Consider the following 21,246-nt stretch of genomic DNA (forward strand, 5'->3'; position numbering starts at 1 on the left):
TCCTTCCAAGCAGCTATTGGGCAACAAAAAAATTTGCAAAAAGTTTCATCATCATTCTATGTTAAGTCTTAATGTACAAAGCCAATCTTTGATCTTTTGAATGAATCAAGAAAGCTAAAAAAAAATAAGATCTGCATATGTAAAATGGCATTACAGATAGTAACAGTAATCCCAACTGTAACAAATATATACACCTTCTTAAAACAAACAAAAGGTGAAAAACAAATCAATCAGGATCATAAGATCAAGGGATAGATCATATCCTTGCGTGGAATATATAACATTCATGCATGCATGCATATATATATATATATATATATATATATATATATATATATATATATATATATATATATATAAAATATTGCAGCTTTTGCATGCAGAGCATATTCCTGGTCCCTTAGCTTTTATGGTTCGATTTGTCCGGTCGTACTGTTTTTGCATGCCGATTCCTCCATGGCGGAACAGAACACATTCTTAGAAACGTTGCATTGAAACAATCCTCGTCTTCCTCGTACGTGCAGTGGAAGAAACAAATGATCCATTAGGCAACAATACAATTCGCCAGATCCTCCTCCCTCGACGCAAAATATAGATTTAATAATGTAAGTAGGTGTCACATGGAGTAGATATATAGATTTAGTTAGTGAAATGAGCTTTCGGGTAATCTTACTGCGGAGAAGGTGGCGGAGTTGGTGCTGCTGGCGGCGATGGGAAGATGCAGGGAGGGAGAACCTACAAATGATGCGGTGAAGGAAATGATGCAGAGGTGGTCAAATGTTTGCACCCAAAGATTATGATTTCAAAAAATTAGAAATTGTATTTATAGGTGAAAAATACTAATCCAAAAGGAAAGTGTAATAATATTAGCAATTAATAAAATATTTTTTGTAGGTGAAAAATATTAATCCAAAAGGAAAGTGTAATAATATTAGCAATTGATCGTGTATATAATTTCTAACCTAATATATATTATTCACATACACGGAATATCCTTTAATTTTGTATTTTTTTTTATAGCATCCCTTAATCTTGTAAATAATTTCTAACCTAATATATATTATTCACACAGAATATCCCTTAAACTTGTATATAATTTCTTTAATTAATTAAATTTGAATATTACACAAATGCCCCTAAGTTTTGGGGGGAAAATTTGTTAGAAGAATTTTACTTTTATATATATAATATAATAATAATAATATATAGAATATAGATATAGATATAGATATAGATTATTATTATTATTAAAAGTTACTTTGACAAAAAAAAAAATACCCACCACCCGTCCTTTGTAAGATTGCACAAAATATTGTAAGATTCGCAACCTAAATAGAGGGAATAAAAAAAGGTATAGTTGGAATTTAAAAAGAAAAGAAAAGAATGAAATTCTGCGTCCTTAGGCCTTAGCAACCTTACGTGGATCCTAGAATAATTGGGTAGATGATGAGTTCGCAAATTATGCCGTGCAACCGAATGCACCTAGCAAGGTGCATACGGTTGCAAAACGGCGCCGTTTTACTAAAAAAAACGACACGGCGCGCACAAAATAAAAAAAAAAAATTGGATAGCCGTTAGCGGCGTTATTCATATCATATTTGGTAGTTTTGCGATTTTTTGGTAGTTTGGCGTTTTGATTGCAGTATACGTAAAATCGCAATCGCAATAGCGATCGCAGTCGTTTTCCTAATTTATTGTATGGATCTCATGATGGATGATGCAGTAGACCAGAGAGACGAGGCATTAGATCAGAGAGATGAAGCAGGCGATGAATTGCATACGGTTCCAGGTTATTTTGCAGTTTGATTTTTATGGATTTGTGGTCGTTTGCGATTTTTGCAGTGTGATATATTGTGTAGGTGTTTATATTTAGTGTGATGTTTATTGTGTATGTGATGTTTATGTGATTCTAGTCTGAGATCATTCGTAACTCTTGGTGTTTATGTGTTTATGGTTTTCTGAATGAACGAAATATATATCCATAATCTTTGAACTATAAAACCAGAAGTTGTGAGCTATATATCCAGAATTATAGTAGTATATATCAAGGATTTTGTGAATGGATACTCTGTTCTGGATTGTATATCCATAATTATTGAACTTTTATGTCCAGAAACTGTGAGCTTTATATCTAGAATTCTATCACTATACATCCAGAATTATAATACTATACATCCACAAATTTCTAAACTGATACTCTGTTCTGGCTTTTAACACTATGCAGTCAGTGAAGATGTTGTTGTTGATTCACCAAGTTCAGATCCAATAGAGTTAGACATTGATGGTTCTTCTTCTAATCCAGGTCTATATGTAGTTTTATATGATCATAATTCACAGTGTTCAGCATTGTTATATGTTCATTCTTTTTCCATGGAAAATGTTATTCCTTTTGTAGAGCATGGCTGGATTTATTCGGCATTCCCCGCACCCCCTCTACATAGGAATTATATTTTCAATGGAACGTGTATTATTTAGTATACTTGAGGTTATATATTGCATTTGCAGTTGATGAAGATTTGGTTGGTGTTGTTGTAAGTAACGGGGTTGAAGCGTATGAGTTGTATAACAATTATGCATATAGAGTTGGTTTTAGTGTGAGGAAGGGTAATCAACGGTGCAAGGTATATAGCAAAACAGTCCAAATGAAGATGTTTATGTGTTCTAAAGCTGGTTTTAAGGTTAAGGCAAATGCTGGTGTTAGGGCATATTCAAAAATTGACACAAGGTCAGGGTGTGGTGCATGTGTTCAGTTTGACGTCGGTGAGGATGGGTTGTGGACGGTTACAAAACATGTAAAAGTGCACAATCACGAATTATGTGCTGTAGACAAGAGTCATCTTCTGCGTTCACATAGAAATGTGGGTGATAATCAACTGTTATATTTAAAAGATTTGAAGAAGAGTGGTGTTGCAATGGCAGATGGTATTAGGTTCTTGAAACATCAAGCAGGGGGGTCTCCATTAGTTGGCTTCACTAATCGAGATGCTTATAATTCAATTGCTTCTGATACATCAAAGCGTTTGGATGGAACCGATTCGAACTCATTAATTGAAATATTTAGGAAGAGGCAGTCAACTGAGTCTGATTTTTTCTTTGATTTTGAAGTTGATTGTGATTCAAGACTATGCAGTTTTTTTTGGAGGGATGGTCGGATGAGACAAGACTATGAGTTGTTTGGGGATTTATTAGTGCACGATACAACTTATCGCACTAATAAATATGATATGATTTGTGGCCCTTTTGTAGGGATGAACCACCATTGCATGAATGTAATGTTTGGATGTGGTTTTCTGATGAATGAGAGGATAGAATCATTTGTGTGGCTGTTTAGAGCATTTTTAAGGTCTATGAATGGGAAATGTCCACAGACTATCATGACAGATCAATGTGCATCCATGGCTGCTGCTATTTGTCAGGTGTTTCCAACATCACGTCACCGTCTTTGCATATGGCATATTGGCGAGAATTCGAAGAAGCATATCAAGGCGTTAAGGAATAACAAGGATTTCTTAGATATGTTTAACTGTGTGTTGAAATACACAGAGACTGAAGCTGAGTTTGAATTTTATTGGACAAGGTATGTCCACTACTTTTTGTTTTTCCTTTTTCGATTCTAGTAATTGAATTATGGATGTTTAGTATTAGAATTATGGTCATATAGTATTAGAATTATGAATATATAGTATTAGAATTATGTGAACATGTTGTAGTATAGAATGGAACTTCTTGATTGTTCCTGAGTTACATGCATTTAATTTATGGATTTATAGTTTTGGAATTGTGAATATACAGTGTTAGAATTATGGACATATAGTATTAGTTGTCTGAACATGTATTAGTGAAGCAGTGAGCTTCCTGTTTGTCTCTAAATTATATGCATGCAATTTATGGATTTATAGTATTGGAATTGTGGATATATAATATTACAATTATGGATATATAGTATTAGTTGTCTGAACATGTAGTAGTGAAGCAGTGAGCTTTCTGTTTGTATTATATGCATTCAATTTGTGGTTTTATTATATTGGAACTGTGGATATATAGCATTAGAGTTCTGAACATATGTCTTATCATTTCAGGTTGGTGACTGACTACAAGTGCCACAAGAATAGTTGGATACAAAAGCTGTATGACTGTAGGGAGAAGTGGTGTCCAGCATTCAATAAGGACTATTTTTCAGGGGGCATTTTATCATCGCAAAGGAGTGAAACTACTAACCATTCGATTTCAAGAAGGCTGTTCAAGACTGCAGGTCTATGTGATTTTTATTCATCGTTTGTTAGTGTAACTTCTGAATGGAGGAGCAAAGAGAATGGTGAAGACTTTCGTTGTACTCAAGGGGTACCCAACATGATGATGGAGCACGTGAAACTTCTGTTACACGCTAGAGAGGTATATACGATTGAGATATATTTTTTGTTTGAGGAACAATTCATGAAAGGCAATGCCTGTCATCAAGAAATGGTGTTGAATGAAGGTTGTCAGTTCAAGTATCACGTATGGCGTCCAGATATAGATATTATAAGGCATGAAGTCAGTTTTAAGTTGTCAACCTTAGACATTTCGTGTAGTTGCAAGTTGATTTCGGAGTTAGGAATTTTATGCTGCCATTGTTTACGCATTCTTCATATACACTGTGTTTCAAGTATTCCTAACAAATATATCATGAAAAGGTGGACTAAAAAGGTTGCTGATGGTAGGGATGTGAATACTGGTTCAATGTTTTGTAGAGCTGGTGTCCCTCCTTCAATTTGGGTTGTGGAGATTTGCAGAAAGTTTCAAAGACTGATTTCATCTAGTCAAGAGAACAGTGTAACTAGGCAGTTCTGTGATGAAGCAGTTGAGGAAGCAAAGAAAAAGGTTGAAGCTGAGATTGGCTATGTGCATATTGAAGAGTGCGGTGTTTCATCTTCAAGTGGTGTCATTCAAAATCCTTCAAACCGGAGATCAAAAGGTGAGCGTAACGTAAGGAGGAGTAGTGTTATTGAAAAGAAGTACAGTGCTGCAAGGGGGAGGAGGAGTGCTGCAAATAAAGTTGCTTCGAGTACAAAGGGTGCTGTTCAGTCGTTGGTTTTGGAAAGTCTATCTGAGATTGCCGGGGATGGGTACCTTGTACATCCAAGTTCTGGGAGTTCGGAGTTTTGTCAGTATAGTAATGATGTAGATGATAATGCAGTTGTAGATTGAGAGTGGGGTTAATACCAGTTGGTAGCTAGCTGTTTTGAGGATATCAATTTACAAGTTGTTTGATCTGTGTATTCAAAATTTTAGTACTTGTTCATTTGCAGGTTTGAAGCTATATATCCATAATATTAAAGCTACATATCCATAATACTAAAGCTATATATCCATAATATTAGAGCTATACATACATATTCTGAGAACTATATGACCACAAAATATTGGAATTGTGTGTCAAATTAGTAAAAGTGTTCATAATGTTATATCATTATATCCACAATATTAAAGCTATATATCAATATGTAAACTGGTGAACTTGATGTTTACACTTATGTAAAATGTAAGTTCACAGTTGAACGAATATTCATAACTTTATATCAATATGTCCACAATCTTAAACCTATATGTCCATAATTCTGAGAACTATATGACCACAAAATATTGGAATTGTGTGTCAAATTAGTAAAAGTGTTCATAATGTTATATCATTATATCCACAATATTAAAGCTATATATCAATATGTAAACTGGTGAACTTGATGTTTACACTTATATAAAATGTAAGTTCACAGTTGAACGAATATTCATAACTTTATATCAATATGTCCACAATCTTAAACCTATATGTCCATAATTCTTGAAATATGAATATATGAATATTTGAACGGTATGTTTATACTTATGTAAGATGTTCATAATTTTATATCCATACATCCACAATCTTAAACCTACATGTCCATAATATGAGAACTATATATTCAGTGAATTTCATAGATCGAAATTTCAAAAATTGTGATAGAGTTGTTACAAAACGACCATAAGAACAGAAAATATTAAAATATTCATCCACAAAAACATTCATTGATCTTTCCAGTTTTACTTCTTCTTGTCTTCAATCTTTGCAGCTTTCATGACCTCGCCTTTGACGCTGTTCAGCTTTGACGTGATGATACAAGCAGCATACTTTGCCCTCAACTCAAAAATGAAGCTAGCCTGTAAAATAAGAAAAATAAATAACTAGTTCATTGTAATTTTTTCATCACTTGTTGATGTAGTTGGAATGTAATATATTTATGTTACTCTTACATTCGTGCGCATATGTTTCTTGAACCCAGGATCCCAGTTCTCGAAAGCTCCACCCATGTAAGTCTCCATATGCCGCATTACATATATGCCACAGTCGGTGACATTCTCTGCATTTTTCCAGTGCATGGCAAGGAACTCTACTGGCATGCTGTTCAGTTTGTGAGTCAAGGTGGATTGTCCTGCTGCCAGGTACGCCTTGAATGCTTCAATCTGGTAAAAAATTAGCTCAATGTTCATAATGTTTTAAATTCAATATATAGGTGACAATAAGGAGATTTTTTAATATAATATAAGCTACCAGTTTGTATGGACAGTCCCCATATTTATCAAGCTCTGAAACACCAGCAGGCAATTCCTTGTTGTCTATCACCTGAACCTTGGATTCCTTGACATTTATGCACACAACAAAGTAGTGTGCATGGCGATGCACTGGGAAAAATATCTAATTCCAAAACAAAAGGTTATTATTTGAAACAACTACATACCCAGGTACTGTTAACTGCATGGGTATACATTCATATTTGACAGAGTACTATATATCCATAATTATAAAACTATATATCCACAATCTTAAAACTATATATCCACAAAATTCAGAAATTTATAAAGATCCTAATAAGCCGAGTATATTCCAAGCTTCAAGCATATAAATCCACAAATTAATAACTATACATCCAAAAACTACATTACCATATATCCAGAATTCTTAACAGTCTGTTCACAGAGTAATACATTCATATATTAACAGAGTACTACATATCCATAATCACATAACTATATATCCACAATTTTAAGACTATATATCCACAAATTCAGAACTTTATAAAGGATCTTATTAAACTTTGTATATTCCAAGCTTCATGCATATATATCAATAATAAAATCTTAAATTATTAAATTAAGTGTGTGTAATAGATCTTACAAGGTCTGCATCACTGATTTCCAGGTTTCCAAAACTTGATATTTCATAATTCAATCTATCATTGAAATTTTCCATCCTTTTCTCAGCTGGGAGACTTTTCATCCAATCATCAGATGGATCAAGCTGCAGCTGTTTTTGAATACACAGAAATGCAAAAAATGAGTATTCAAAAGGCTTAGAGTACTAGATTTTTAAAAATGCGCATCTGCATGTCAAAAATAACTCTTACATGTGGCAGTGTGGTGAAGAATACGCGTTTTGGTATCCCAACAGCACGTTCTGTGTTCTTCAAAGTTAGCCGCAAAGACCAAATATTCAAGAAGTCTATATCCAACTCGCCATTGCTCAAAGTTGAGAAGTGACGCCTTGTTAGGTAGTAGTCACCATAGCTGAACAGCAACTCACTACAGCACCAAAATAACAATAATAATAATAACACCAATAGTTATAATAATATGAACTATCTAAGTAATTTAAAGGTTATTATAAATATATGTGTTCAAACATACTCTTCTGGGTGTTCGGTAGACACACTCAAGAATGCATAGTTTGAAATGATTTTTTCCCGTGGAGTTGCAGTTCGTATAAAACCTGCATTCTATGTCCAGTATGGTGACCTCAAACAAAGAGGCTTGTTCCTGAATCGTCGCTGGGGTCTCATCCTAACAGTCACGTCCTCAACATCAGACTCACTTTCTTGCATGGCACTGTTGTTTATATATCCACAGTATTAGAACTTTATATCCATAATATTAAACATATATGTACATAATCATAGAACTATATATTCACAGATTTAAAATGTTCATAATTTTATATCTATATATCCACAATTTTAAAGCTATATGTCCACAGTTGTAAAAATGTTCATAAGTTTATATTCATAATTTTAGCACTATAAATTCATAACGTTAAAGCCAAATGCAAATAACAAACTGTAAATTTACCAATCAAAGTCATCAACATCAGCATCAGTAGCAGCGGCATGACGAACATATCTCTGAAATGGGACCCTAACAAGTGGAGGAGTTACTTGTGCTCCCAAGGTCGTTGACAGTCCTGCATCCTCTCCAATTTGTTGAACCAAAGCATCCAATGGTAGGTCCTCTTCAACTACTTGCTCTGTGTGTTGCTCACATGGCTGTGGTTGCGATTCATTGCAGTGTATTCCCAAATCAAATGATGGAGCTTCAAATTCCATGGTTCTTGTTGTCTTCTGAAATGCTTCCACCAATGAATCCACTGCAGCGGTGAAGGTTTCACTCCCAAAGAATATGTCATCCAACTGAGATTCAGTTGGAATGGAAGTTGATTCAATTGCGCTTGCAGCACCTAGCATGTTTGATATCCCTGAGAACGCTTTCTTCATGACTTCAATAGGTGCGCCATGCTTTCCAATTTCAGACATAGCTTCACCAAACTCCAGGACATCTGATGCTAGCTTTTGGAGCACACGGGTCACCCGATCAACACTTGAGAGTGGCTCACTTGTAGTTGGTGTCGGTGTTGCAGTAGCAGGAGTAGAAGAAGTAGTAGCAGCAGCAGTAAATGCAGGTTGTGGTAGTGAGGTTGTAGCAGCAGCAGTGCTTGCAGGTTGTTGCAGTGAGGTGGTAGCATCAGTCCTTGGCTTCTTAACTCTAGGGATAACCCTTCCTTTTCCAAACCCACCAGCCCTTTTTTCAGCCTTGACTCTCTTTCTTACAAGCGTGGTTGTCCAAGCAAGTATGCTACGGTATGTTCTGTTGATCTTCATTCCTTTGAATTCTACTCGATCAAAGTAGAACAGCTACAAATTACAGAAGATTATGTTAAAGATGAATTTAGAACAATTTATCCATGTATTCTTAATTGCATGGTCACAGTGTAATGCATAACTATATGTCCATAATCACATAACTATATATCCATAACTTTAAAACTATATATCCACAAAATTCAGAAATAAAAAATGATATTAATAAAATGAGTATATTCCAAGTTTCATGCATATATGTCCATAAACCCATAAATATACATCTAAAAACACATTAATATATATCCAGAATTATTACTAGTATGTCCACAGAGTAATACATACATATATTCACAGAGTACTACACATCCATAATCACATAACTATATATCCACAATTTTAAAATTATATATCCACAAATTAAACTGCATAAAGGACCTCATTAAACTGAGTGTATTCCAAGTGTCATGCATATATATCCATAAACCCATAACTATACATCCAAAAACACATTAATATATATCCAGAATTATTAACAGTATGTCCACAGAGTAATACATTCATATATTCACAGAGTACTATATATCCATAATCACATAACTATATATCCACAATTTTAAAACTATATATCCACAAATTAAACTACATAAAGGATCTTATTAAACTGAGTATATTCCAAGTTTCATGCATATATATCCATAATAAATTGTTAGTTATACACCTACAACTACATAAAATTCATGCAACTAGATTAAAGACAATAAGAACTGACCAATATCAATGTCATTGGCCCCCAAAAGCTTCTCTTTCTATCTTCATTGTAACTATCTATCGAGTCAATGAGAGATTGGTATGTGTAGGCGCACCAATTGTACTCTTTAATCATATCAACATCAATCAATGAGTTTAAGATCCTGTACTTGGAGTAGCGTGTTGTGTTTCCTCGAAGCATGGAGGAAACGGCAAAGACTACGAAATCCCTCTTGAACTCATCACCATGATCAGCTCTCCTAACAATCTCATCTGGCATCTGTGTAGTTATTGGCGAGCCTGCTGTAATACCCCACCTCCTTCTCCATGAAGTCAGCAGCAGTTTGTATTCACGGGTTGAGGTGTCTTCCATCTTTGTCCCCTCATTGACCTTCAGAGGCCCTCGCGGGATTCCCAACGTGTATTCGACATCTTCCTCTTCAATATGGAGACTATCATCCTCTAATACAAAATCACACCTGCAAACATTAAAGTTGTCCAGCAGGTATTGCACCAACTTTGATTCATTGGTGCAGAGTTGGAGATGAAGAAGTCCACCAAATCCAGTTTCTACGACAGCTTGTTTCTGTCGTGGTGAGAGCCTCTGGACAAGATCAAACATCAGCTTTGGCCCCATCCTCGTATTGAAGTAATCTCTCCTGTGTTCTCTAGTTCGTCGGCGCCGTCTCGTTGAAGTCTCTGCAACAGTTGTTTCCTTAGCAGGGCGTGAGCGCTGAGCTGCTTGTGAATTTAGGGCTGCTGCTGGTTGTTCACTAGTTGGATTAGAGCTCTGAGCTGCTTGTGAATCTAGAATTGCTGCTGTCCGGTACTCTCTTCTTCTTCTTTTTGTTTCTCTAAGATCCTCAGCCAGTGTAGGTTCACGAGCCATTTCTGTAAATAAGAATTATTAAACTATACATCCATAATATCACAACTATTTGTCCACAAACATTTCAGAAACACACTAATTGAAGACAGGAATGATATTTTCATACATGCATAAGTATTAAACTATAAAACCACAATTATAAAGATATATATCCACAATATCACAACTATTTGTCCACAAACATTTCAGAAAACACACTAATTGAAGACAGGAATGATATTTTCATACATGCATAAGTATTAAACTATAAAACCACAATTATAAAGCTATATATCCACAATATCACAACTATTTGTCCACAAACATTTCAGAAAACACACTAATTGAAGACAGGAATGATATTTTCATACATGCATAAGTATTAAACTATAAAACCACAATTATAAAGATATATATCCACAATATCACAACTATTTGTCCACAAACATTTCAGAAAACACACTAATTGAAGACATGAATGATATTTTCATACATGCATAAGTATTAAACTATAAAACCACAATTATAAAGCTATATATCCACAATATCACAACTATTTGTCCACAAACATTTCAGAAAACACACTAATTGAAGACAGGACTGATATTTTCATACATGCATAAGTATTAAACTATAAAACCACAATTATAAAGCTATATATCCACAATATCACAACTATTTGTCCACAAACATTTCAGAAAACACACTAATTGAAGACAGGAATGATATTTTCATACATACATAAGTATTAAACTATAAAACCACAATTATAAAGCTATATATCCACAATATCACAACTATTTGTCCACAAACATTTCAGAAAACACACTAATTGAAGACAGGAATGATATTTTCATACATGCATAAGTATTAAACTATAAAACCACAATTATAAAGTTATATATCCACAATATCACAATTATTTGTCCACAAACATTTCAGAAACACACTAATTGAAGACAGGAATGATATTTTCGAACATGCATAAGTATTAAACTATAAAACCACAAGTATAAAGCTATATATCCACAATATCACAACTATTTGTCCACAAACATTTCAGAAACACAATAATTGAAGAGAGGAATGATATTTTCAGACATGCATAAGTATTAAACTATAAAACCACAAGTATAAAGCTATATATCCACAATATCACAACTATTTGTCCAAAAACATTTTAGAAAACACCAAAAAACAATCAAAGAAACAGAAAAAAAACAGAGTATTGATCTGTTTGAGAAAAATGCAAAATCGTGTTGCAAAACCCTAGTAAAAAATAACAAGAATATACAGCGAATATGAATGTTAACAGTCAAAAAACACAACGTTAACAGTAAAAAATCACAAAAATACATTATACCTGATGGAGAATGCGATGATAACGGGCGACAATGCTAGAATGAAAATGGCGAAAATGGCGACAATGGTGAACAAAACACGCTCCGGCGACAATGAGATGAAGACGGCGAAAATCGCGACTCCGAGTAGACAGAGAGAGAGATGAAGACTGCTACAGTGCGAAGGAAGTGTGTAGCTTGTTGGAGACGAAATGTTGAAAATGGCGGAAAAAGGAGTGTAGTGGCGTTTTATGGCAATAATAATAATATTTTTTTTTTTAAATATAGGGATGAGTGAAACGGTGCCACTAACGGCACCGTTACTTCCCTGGCACTTTACGGTGCCGTTTTCAACCGTGTGTACCAAGAACGGTACACACGGTTGCACGGCATAACAATTGTGATGAGTTAAGAAAGACCAAGTCAAGGGACCAACATAAAAAAAATAAAATAAAAATTACTCTTTGTTTTTCACCATTGAATTTTTTAGTCCCACTGCTGCAACTTCATAATACTAAAATACAATTTAAATATCTAATTTCCACATTCAAGTACATAAAATCAATGAGTTAATTCCAGCAATGGTTCCCTAAGTATGATGATTTTCCAGATTTAGTCTTAGATTTTTAATTTGGACAATTTAACCCCTCGTTTATTTAATTTTTTTCCAATTGAGGTCCTTCCGTCAATTGTGGGTTAAGTGAGCGTTAATTTCAGGGGCAAATGGGTAATTTTACTTACCTGAGATGCAAATAGATGAAGCGGTAATGGAAGATCTCCGCAAGAAATCTGGTAACAATCCGATGCAGATGGTGGATCTCCTGGCTGAGTATTTGGCTCAGGATGTCACGGAAGCTTTTGGAGTGAATGGAGAATCAAAAATCGAAGAAATCAAGAATATGAGCTCGTTGGAAACACTATTCTGCCAGAAATTGAAAGGCAAGTTGATGCAAGGAAAAGGGATTGCACCAACTTCCCTAGGATCGACTGTAAATAGAGATTTGAAGGCCATAAAAGGATCAATTTCTGGCATGAATGATGTTCGAGGGATTGACAGCATTGTAGCTGATCACACTGGAGAGAAGAGAACAGAGTGCTCACAGCCTGTTTGTAGACCTCCACCGCAGGTAAGTAAAATTACCCATTTACCCCTGAAATTGACGCTCACTTAACCGACAATTGATGGAAGGACCTCAATTGGAAAAAATTTAATAGACGGGGGGTTAAATTGTCCAAATTAAAAGTCTAGGACTAAATCTAGAAAATCATCATACTTGGAGACCATTGCTGGAATTAACTCTAAAATCAATCATCATCATTCCCTATATAAATCTCCAATAAAATTACAAGCATTTATTGGCGTTGATGGTATATAAAGTTTCTGGAAAAAAAATAATATTATGAAAAATACCAAGTCAATACTCAATAGTCATTAAAGGGCCAAATATTTAGTTTCTGAAAAAAAAAAAGAAAAAAAGAATTGAAATTGAAGTCAATGGCTCCATGGGACAACTAACATGTATTTGATTATTGCATTTTCAAAGCTCTAGGCAAGCTGCCTTCTTCATCCTTTGCTAGTCTGCTACACGGCCTTTTGTATCTCTTTAAATATTTAGTTAATAGCTCTAAGGAATTCTGCTAGAAAATCTAGCTTTAGTATACTCAATTTCAAGTATGGCATCATCATCATCTTCTTCTTCATCATATGCTCGCACATATGATGTTTTCTTGAGTTTTAGAGGTGAGACACGAGGGTCCTTTTCTGATCATCTCTATGCAGATTTGAGGCGAGCTGGGATTAACACTTTTCGAGATGATGAATCGATTCGGAGAGGCGAGGATATTTCTGTTGAGCTGTCTAAGGCCATAGAGGAGTCGAGGATATCCATCATCGTATTCTCCAAAGACTATGCCGGATCTAGATGGTGCCTAGATGAGCTTGTGAAGATCATGGAATGTAAACAGAAGTTGAACCAGATTGTTTTTCCTATATTTTACGATGTTGATCCTTCAGTGGTTCGGAAACAGACTGACATGTTTGGTGATGCATTGACCCGACATAGAGAACGATTTGAAGATCAAAAAGTTAATGAGTGGAAAGTTGCACTCACTGCAGCTGCTAATTTGTCTGGATGGGATTTACAAACCATGAAAATTCGGTAATCGTAACTCTTTTAAATTTTCTTTTATTTTTGGATTTTTGTCACAATCTAAGACACTTACTCATATAGTAAATTCATATTTATGGTAATTTTTTTAAATAAAAAATTTAAAAATAATTGGAGAAGAATCTGCATCTGCTTTTTAAATAATTTTTGCTTGTAGGTTCTGAACATAAATCCGTATTTGAAAATTGAATTTTCTGTGGAATTTTAATTAGTACCTTTGGACCAGTAATGAGCTGTTTTCTTGTATTGATAGTGTTCTATATTTTAAAGATGCAAATTTCTTTCATACTTCTTGCCTATAAGTATGGATGAATTATACTCTGATCTTAATTTTGTGCTTTTTTCCTTTATTTTTTTTCCAATATATGCCATAAATTTAAAATGTGACCAGGTATGAGTCAAAGTTCATTGAGGCAATCACTAAAGATGTGCTAGGGGTGTTAAATTTTATGCCCATGAATGTTGCAAAGCACCCTGTTGGAATTAATTCTCGTGTTCAAGATATACTTCATTTATTGCAAATTCAAACAAATGATAGTGTTCGAATGATTGGAATTTATGGCATGGGTGGTGTGGGAAAATCAACGATTGCTAAAGCCATATATAATCACTTGATCATGAGTTGTCACGGGGTTGAAGGTAGTTGCTTTGTTGCAAATATTAGACAAGAAGTTTCTAATAAGCAACACAATGGACTAGTTGGTTTACAAGAAATGCTTCTTCGCAAAACACTCAAGAGAAAGAATTTTGGAATTGATAACGTTGATGAAGGAATAATCTTGATCAAAACAAGATTGCAATCAAAAAAGGTTCTTATTGTTCTTGATGACATAGACCACATAACTCAACTAGAATCTTTAGCAGGACAACGGAATTGGTTTGGTTCAGGTAGTACAATTATACTAACAACTAGAGATGTTCATATGTTGAGTGACCTTGGAACACAAGAGAAGTATATGGTTAACACATTAAGCGTTGATGATTCGTTGCAACTCTTAAGTTTGCATGCTTTTGGAGTTCATGTACCATTAGAGGAGTATAATGAACTACCCAAAAGGATAGCAAGTTATACCGGCGGACTTCCATTAGCACTTACAATTATAGGTTCTCATTTGCGTGGAAGATCCGTGCAAGAGTGGTTCGAAGATGCTGAGAAATTAAGAAGCAATCCTCATGAAGATGTTCAAAAAATGCTTAAAATAAGTTATGATGCACTTGATGATGATACTAAGAACATCTTCCTTGATATTGCTTGTTTTTTTATTGGGCATAACAAAAATGATACTTCTATGATATTGGAAGCTTGTTGTTTTTATGCTAAAAGTGGAATAAGAATTTTGATTGAAAGATGCTTGTTGACAACAAATGGAGGTGGGAAGTTTGAGACGCTTGAGATGCATGATTTAGTACGAGATATGGGAAGAGAAATTGTTCAAAAGGAATCTCCAGGAGAGCCGGACAAACAAAGTAGATTGATTGACCCAAAGGATGTCTTTGATGTGCTTCACGGGAACAAGGTAAAAAAATTCCATTGTATTTGAGTTGTTCTAGTTAATTCATTTACTTTCTATACTTAAATAACTTTATTAAAATCAAAGATTTCAAAATATCTAAAATCTAAAATATTGTTATATAAATGATTTTTTTATAGGGCACAAAAGCAATTGAAGGGATGATTGTAAATTCTAACATGTTAAAGAATGTGCCTTTGAATACTCAAGTATTCAAAAGGATGGTTAAGTTACGAATACTCATATTGAATGGTATGTGTCTCAGCGGATCTTTTAAATATTTATCCAATGAGATTAGGTTTCTTAGATTACACAATTGTCATTTGAGTTGCATACCATCTAATTTTCGCTGTGAAAAACTTGTTGAGTTAGACATGGAAGGTAGTAATATCAAAGAATTCCAATGCAATATGCAGGTCAGTATGTCTAATGTTTCTTTCAACATTGCATATTTCTTAAATAAGAACTTTGACTAGAAAAATAAAAATTGATTAAACCTTTTTCTACTTTTTTTTTTTTTTTCAACAGCATTTTAGATGCTTGAGGATCTTGAAGTTTGATTATTGTCATCAACTTAAGAAAACACCAAACTTCACTGGGGCACATACTCTTCAAAAAGTATCCTTTGTGTATTGTTTAAATTTGATCAAGGTACACCCATCAATTGGAAGTTTGGAGAGACTTGTTGAGTTAGATTTCTATCGTTGCAAGAAACTCAAGGTTCTTCCAAGTAGCATTTGCAAGTTAAAATCACTTAAACGTTTATGTTTAAATAAATGCGAAAAACTGGGGGAGCTTCCAATTGACTTGGGAAAATTAGAGCAACTAAGAGATTTACTTGCTTATGGAACTGCCATCTCAGATATACCATTTTCTTTGGGATGTTTGAGAAATATAAAGAAACTGGATTTGGGGGACTACAAGAGTTCTGTACTGTCAAGAAGAAGTCGTGATGGTGTTGGTTTTTTTCCACCTTCAGTTGCAAAGTTGTGTTCCTTGGAATTTATTGATGAGAATTTGACCTCATTGGAAGAGTTAGATTTATCAGGTAGAAGTTATCTTCAAAGTTTACCCTTCTGCCTTTGTCACCTTTCAAACTTGAAATATCTCTACTTGAACAATATGCAAAATCTTAGAGTACTTACAGAACTTCCTCCAAGCTTGGTGGGACTCTATGCAGACAATTGTGTCTCATTGGAAAAGATAACAGCTGTATCAAACTTGAAGAGACTTAGATGGTTGTTACTTGAAAACTGTAAAAGTTTGGTTGAGCTTCCAAACGTTGAGAGTCTTTCATCCTTAGAATATCTTGACATAAGGAATTGCAATGCTTTGACTATTCCTGACAACTATTTGCATGAAGAAGATCTTCCAATTGGCCTTAGGAGTTTGTCCTCATCGAAAGAAAGAGATTTAATGGGAAGATATTATCTTCAAAGTTTACCATTAAGCCTTTGCCATCAATATTCCAATTTGGAGTGTCTCTGCTTGGACAATCTGCAGAATCTTAGATCACTTCCACAACTTCCTCCTAGTTTGGAACTACTCTCTGCAAAGAATTGTGTCTCATTAGAAAAGATAGCAGATCTATCCAACTTGAAAAGACTTTATGAGCTAGATATTCATAACTGCAAAAGGTTGGTTGAGCTTTCAGGCTTGGAGAGTATTTCATCCTTAAAATATCTTGGGATAGGAAATTGCAGTGGTTTGAGGATTCCTTCAATTGAAAAGTGGTTAAAGGTTAGTATATATGTGTGTGTGTGTATGTTCCCTTCATCTCGATCTGATATTATATTAGAATAGATGGTAATAGTTAAGGTATTATTAATCGTTATATTTTATGTATGTATTTCATAATGTAGGCATGTTCTAAAGGTGATAGTATCGAGATTTCAGTTCAACTATTGAGCGTTGGATCGGTATCCTGCCATTTTCCTTTAACGAATGCAAGCCTTAATATCATGCACAGTGCGATTGATGCCAGTGATATAATTGGTTTGAGTGTGAGAAGTAAAAGCAGTGGCGCTTGGATTCTTCTAAAGGAGAGAGGAAATTGCAACTATGAGATTCAAACAAAGATGGGAGAAATATTTGAGGTGTATGCAGAATTTCAGTCTTTGCAGAAGATATTTTGTGTAGCTGAAATACATAGAAACAGTGAAGAGGAAGTTCGTTTCTTTCCATCCACAAGGGGATGGATTCCTTCTGTCATGTCAGACCCTGGAAGATGGACAGAGGAAGAGGAAAAGGGAGGTGCAGATAGGTAGAGGCGGCAGAACTATCCGGCAGAGGTGGTTATAACCAGAACAAACATCCCCGTTTCACTCCTTTGATATGATCTGTTAGTTTGTTGATGTGAAGTATGCAGGTTGGTTTGTCTAATGCTTCTTTTAACCTTACATATTTCCTAAGAACTTGGACTAGAAAAATAGAAATTGATTAAAATTCTCTATTTTATTTAATACTGTAGCAGAATATATGATTGAGAATTTTAAAGTGCGAAATAGTTAAGAAAAAATCATACTACACTAGAGAATGGAATCTTCAAACATTATCATTTAGATATGACAAAAAGGACACTGCTATGATCTTTGAAGCTTGTGGTTTTTTTGCTGAAAGTGGAATCAGAAGTTCAACAGAAAGATGTTTGTTAACAATACATGGTGGTGGAGAATTTGACAGGCTTGAGATCAAATGCACGATTTAGTACGGGGTATGGGAAGAGAATTGTTCGAAAGGAATCTCGAAAACATCCTGGCCACCAATGAAGTAGATTGGTGGAACCAAATGATGTCTTTGATGTTCTTGAAGGCAACAAGGTAAAACTTTTCTTTTCTATTTAAGTTATTAATCTAGTTACTAGTTAATTCATTTGCTAGTAATATTTAGTTTTATTAAAGTATTAAAGATTTTAGAACATCTAAAATATTGCGATATAAAATTCTTTATTTCTAGGGCATGGAAGCAATTGAATGGGTGCTTGTAAATTCAGACATCATAAAGAATGTGGTTTTGAATACCAAAGTATTCACAAGGATGGTAAATGTAAGAATACTCATATTTGATGGTGTGCTTCTTAAAGGATCTTTTAAATATTTGTCTAATACGCTTAGGCTATTTAGATTGCATAATTGCCATTTGAGCTGCATATCATCAGATTTTCGCTTTGAGAAACTTGCTGAGTTAGACTTGAAAGGTAGCAATATCGAAGAATTTCAACCCAACATGCAGGTTAGTATGTCTAATGCTTAGCTTCTTTTAACTTTCCATATTTCCTAAGAACTTTGACTAGAAAAATAGAAAGTGATTAAAATCCTCTATTTTATTTAAATGGAGTAGCGTTTTAGATGATTGAGAATTTTAAAGCGTGAAATACTTAAGAAAAAATCATACTTCACTAGAGAATGCATGGAACATAAGCGTGATTAATTAAAAATACTTTGTTTTATTAAAATATGAACGATTTTAGAATATCTAATTTTTAGAGCACATAAGCAAATGAAGGGATGATCGTAAATTCTAGCGTCTTAATTAAAGTATTCAATAGGGTGATAATAATTAAATTTAGGAATATGCTTATTGGATTGTCTGGTTTTTAGAGAATCTTTTAAATATTTGTCCAATAAACTTAGATTGTATGGGCTCCAAGATAGCATTATCAAATTAAGAATTTCATCCAATATGCAAGTTTGTATGTCTAATGCTTCTTTTAACATTACACATTTCTAAGGCTCTGCGTATTCTGAATGATTCAACTGACTTCTGTTCATACATACAGAGACTTAATAGAACAGTGCTTAGCTAACAGAAGACTAACTAACTATTACAGAACTAATCTAACAGATATAACTAACTTTTTAACTAACAGTAGCTACTCTAATAAAGCACTTCAAGACCTTCCTCCTAATTTGCATCTACTCTCCGCAGAAAATTGTGTGCCATTGGAAGAAATAGAGAGTTGAACTTTGAGAATTGCAAAAGTTTGGTTGAACTTCCAGGTGGGGAGTCTTGAATTCTTACAACGTCTTGCAATAGCAAACTGCAGTCCTTTGATTGAAAATTGGTACCAGGTTAGTTATATATATGTAATGTTCCCTCCCCTGATCCATCTCGATCTATCACTTTAATTGGTATATTGTAATCCATAATGTAGGCACGTTGTGAAGGTAATAATGTGAAGATTTGGGTTCAAGTCATTAGATATGTAAGTTGCAGTGTTCCAACACTTTTGAGACATGATCATCAACTCCTTGATAGTGTTAGCATATCTCATTGAGGGTAAAATCTCATATGAGACTATCTCACAGATCGAAACGGTCAAACGGGTCAAGTTTTTCATAAGCATTACATTTTCCCTCATAAGTATAACAATTTTTCTAATAAGCAACTCTTCAACTCCTAATATTAGATTTTGATTTAAAAGTATTACATTATATTTTTTATCAAGAATGTCGTCTGATCTCATTTTCTTCATAGTAACAATCAATCAATTTATCCATGACGAGAATTACGTTTCTTTTCATGATTAACTGATCAACCACTAAATATTACATTTTGATTTCAAAGAAGTATTAAATTTTTTTAATTTCTCAAAAGTATTATGCATTACATTTTTTAGCATAAGCTATATTGAACCGACCCGTCTCACTAGAGACTCGCGCTCTTTGATTTGGTGTTTTGTTATATTGTAGGTAAGTTCTGTAAGTTGCAGATCGAATTCCAACACATTGGAGGCAGTATGGGTTTGAAATGTTGTTCCCTCTCTTGAATGATGATCACATTAATGGAGTTGGTGTTAGCGTGAGAAGCAAAAGCAGTGGGGCTTGGATTGTAAAGGAACCTCCTCAATATATTGGGATCAAAGAATATGAGGAAATTGAATTTGAGATCCCAACAAGGATTGAAGAAGTAATGGAGTTGTATGCACATTTCCATGATGTGCAGAAGATACTTTGTGTAGTTGAAATACATAGAAACAGATATGGAGAAGTGAGGTTCTTCCCATCCAATAGGGGATGGATTGCTGCTGCATCTTTACCCACTCATCAACTTCAATTACGCCTGTTAGAGTAGCACTACTTTTGTTTTGAAAAGACTGAAGGAGTTGTATATTCCCAATTGCAAAAGTTTGGTTGAGCTTCCGAGATTGGAGAGTCTTGAATCTTTATTTTGTGTTGAGATAACAAATTGCAGGGGTTTTGATCATAATGAGTTTGATGGAGTTGGTGTTAATGTGAGATGCTAAACCATTGGTTCTTGGATTCTATGGCAAAAAGCTGAATGTATATATTACTGGCAACAGTGATTGGAGAAGGGAGGTGTATGCAGAAGAAGATGTTGTTGGTAAACTAGTTGTATTTTTTTTGGTTACAGAGGAGAACTTGTTGTCACTATTTGATACTATCTGTAAGATTTATCGTGACGACAAAGATCAGAGACCTGCAATTTTAAATGGACTGTTTTGTTGAAAGGTCGGCTAGAATTCTTCTCTATTGCATTTGTTTAATTTATTTGGCATTGAAATTTTTGAGTATCAATCTCTCCAAAATTTACTTTTTAATGTGTGTGCAGGCTTTTTCCTATATGAAAGCACTCGAAGTTGTTTATCTAATATAGTTATATAATTTTTTGTTAATTCACTTAATAAGTCAACAAATTTGAACAAATTATTTAGTATTATAAGGGTTT

At 34.3% G+C, this 21,246-nt stretch overlaps 4 protein-coding genes and 1 long non-coding RNA gene across 5 annotated transcripts; 3 read left to right on the top strand and 2 right to left on the bottom strand.

Moving 5' to 3' along the window:
- Window positions 1–1,710: 1,710 nt before the first annotated feature.
- On the top strand, window positions 1,711–5,187 carry LOC109146740 (protein FAR1-RELATED SEQUENCE 7-like). The gene is made up of 5 exons (XM_019294387.1): window positions 1,711–1,789; window positions 2,225–2,302; window positions 2,506–3,577; window positions 4,080–4,860; window positions 4,993–5,187. The coding sequence occupies exons 1-5, from the start codon at window positions 1,711–1,713 to the stop codon at window positions 5,185–5,187; spliced, it is 2,205 nt and encodes a 734-aa protein (XP_019149932.1).
- An 870-nt stretch (window positions 5,188–6,057) lies between these two features.
- LOC109146741 lies at window positions 6,058–7,828 on the bottom strand. The gene is made up of 6 exons (XM_019294388.1): window positions 7,699–7,828; window positions 7,419–7,593; window positions 7,190–7,318; window positions 6,566–6,709; window positions 6,268–6,477; window positions 6,058–6,174 (listed from the first exon to the last, which is right to left on the bottom strand). Exons 3-6 carry the CDS (start codon window positions 7,289–7,291, stop codon window positions 6,058–6,060), a joined length of 573 nt encoding a protein of 190 aa, XP_019149933.1. The 5' UTR covers window positions 7,292–7,318; window positions 7,419–7,593; window positions 7,699–7,828.
- Window positions 7,829–8,218: 390 nt separating this feature from the next.
- LOC109146742 lies at window positions 8,219–12,023 on the bottom strand. The gene is made up of 4 exons (XM_019294389.1): window positions 11,903–12,023; window positions 9,694–10,562; window positions 8,307–8,975; window positions 8,219–8,248 (listed from the first exon to the last, which is right to left on the bottom strand). Exons 2-4 carry the CDS (start codon window positions 10,558–10,560, stop codon window positions 8,219–8,221), a joined length of 1,566 nt encoding a protein of 521 aa, XP_019149934.1. The 5' UTR covers window positions 10,561–10,562; window positions 11,903–12,023.
- A 1,406-nt stretch (window positions 12,024–13,429) lies between these two features.
- Window positions 13,430–19,363, top strand: LOC109146743 (TMV resistance protein N-like). Its single transcript, XM_019294390.1, has 9 exons — window positions 13,430–14,038; window positions 14,439–15,564; window positions 15,699–15,974; window positions 16,087–17,298; window positions 17,421–17,821; window positions 17,927–17,930; window positions 18,514–18,625; window positions 18,716–18,789; window positions 19,337–19,363. Exons 1-9 carry the CDS (start codon window positions 13,554–13,556, stop codon window positions 19,361–19,363), a joined length of 3,717 nt encoding a protein of 1,238 aa, XP_019149935.1. The 5' UTR covers window positions 13,430–13,553.
- A 140-nt stretch (window positions 19,364–19,503) lies between these two features.
- On the top strand, window positions 19,504–20,700 carry LOC109146795. The gene is made up of 3 exons (XR_002048510.1): window positions 19,504–19,628; window positions 19,712–19,762; window positions 20,250–20,700. It is a non-coding gene; the product is annotated as an uncharacterized LOC109146795 (long non-coding RNA).
- Window positions 20,701–21,246: the final 546 nt, after the last annotated feature.

Source organism: Ipomoea nil, unplaced genomic scaffold (assembly GCF_001879475.1).
Source record: "Ipomoea nil cultivar Tokyo-kokei standard unplaced genomic scaffold, Asagao_1.1 scaffold1936, whole genome shotgun sequence".
NCBI lineage: Eukaryota > Viridiplantae > Streptophyta > Magnoliopsida > Solanales > Convolvulaceae > Ipomoea > Ipomoea nil.

Coding starts and splice junctions, on each gene's coding strand:
- LOC109146740 (XM_019294387.1), top strand. CDS start 1,711: ATGGATGATGCAGTAGACCAGAGAGACGAGGCATTAGATCAGAGAGAT. Junction 2,303..2,505: donor TGGTTCTTCTTCTAATCCAG/GTCTATATGTAG, acceptor TTGCATTTGCAG/TTGATGAAGATTTGGTTGGT. Junction 4,861..4,992: donor TTGAGGAAGCAAAGAAAAAG/GTTGAAGCTGAG, acceptor GTTATTGAAAAG/AAGTACAGTGCTGCAAGGGG.
- LOC109146741 (XM_019294388.1), bottom strand. CDS start 7,291: ATGAAAAGTCTCCCAGCTGAGAAAAGGATGGAAAATTTCAATGATAGA. Junction 6,710..7,189: donor AAATCAGTGATGCAGACCTT/GTAAGATCTATT, acceptor TTTTGGAATTAG/ATATTTTTCCCAGTGCATCG. Junction 6,175..6,267: donor AGAAACATATGCGCACGAAT/GTAAGAGTAACA, acceptor CTTATTTTACAG/GCTAGCTTCATTTTTGAGTT.
- LOC109146742 (XM_019294389.1), bottom strand. CDS start 10,560: ATGGCTCGTGAACCTACACTGGCTGAGGATCTTAGAGAAACAAAAAGA. Junction 8,976..9,693: donor GGCCAATGACATTGATATTG/GTCAGTTCTTAT, acceptor TGTAATTTGTAG/CTGTTCTACTTTGATCGAGT. Junction 8,249..8,306: donor GTGAGCAACACACAGAGCAA/GTAGTTGAAGAG, acceptor GAGAGGATGCAG/GACTGTCAACGACCTTGGGA.
- LOC109146743 (XM_019294390.1), top strand. CDS start 13,554: ATGGCATCATCATCATCTTCTTCTTCATCATATGCTCGCACATATGAT. Junction 15,975..16,086: donor AATTCCAATGCAATATGCAG/GTCAGTATGTCT, acceptor TTTTTTCAACAG/CATTTTAGATGCTTGAGGAT. Junction 17,299..17,420: donor CAATTGAAAAGTGGTTAAAG/GTTAGTATATAT, acceptor TTCATAATGTAG/GCATGTTCTAAAGGTGATAG.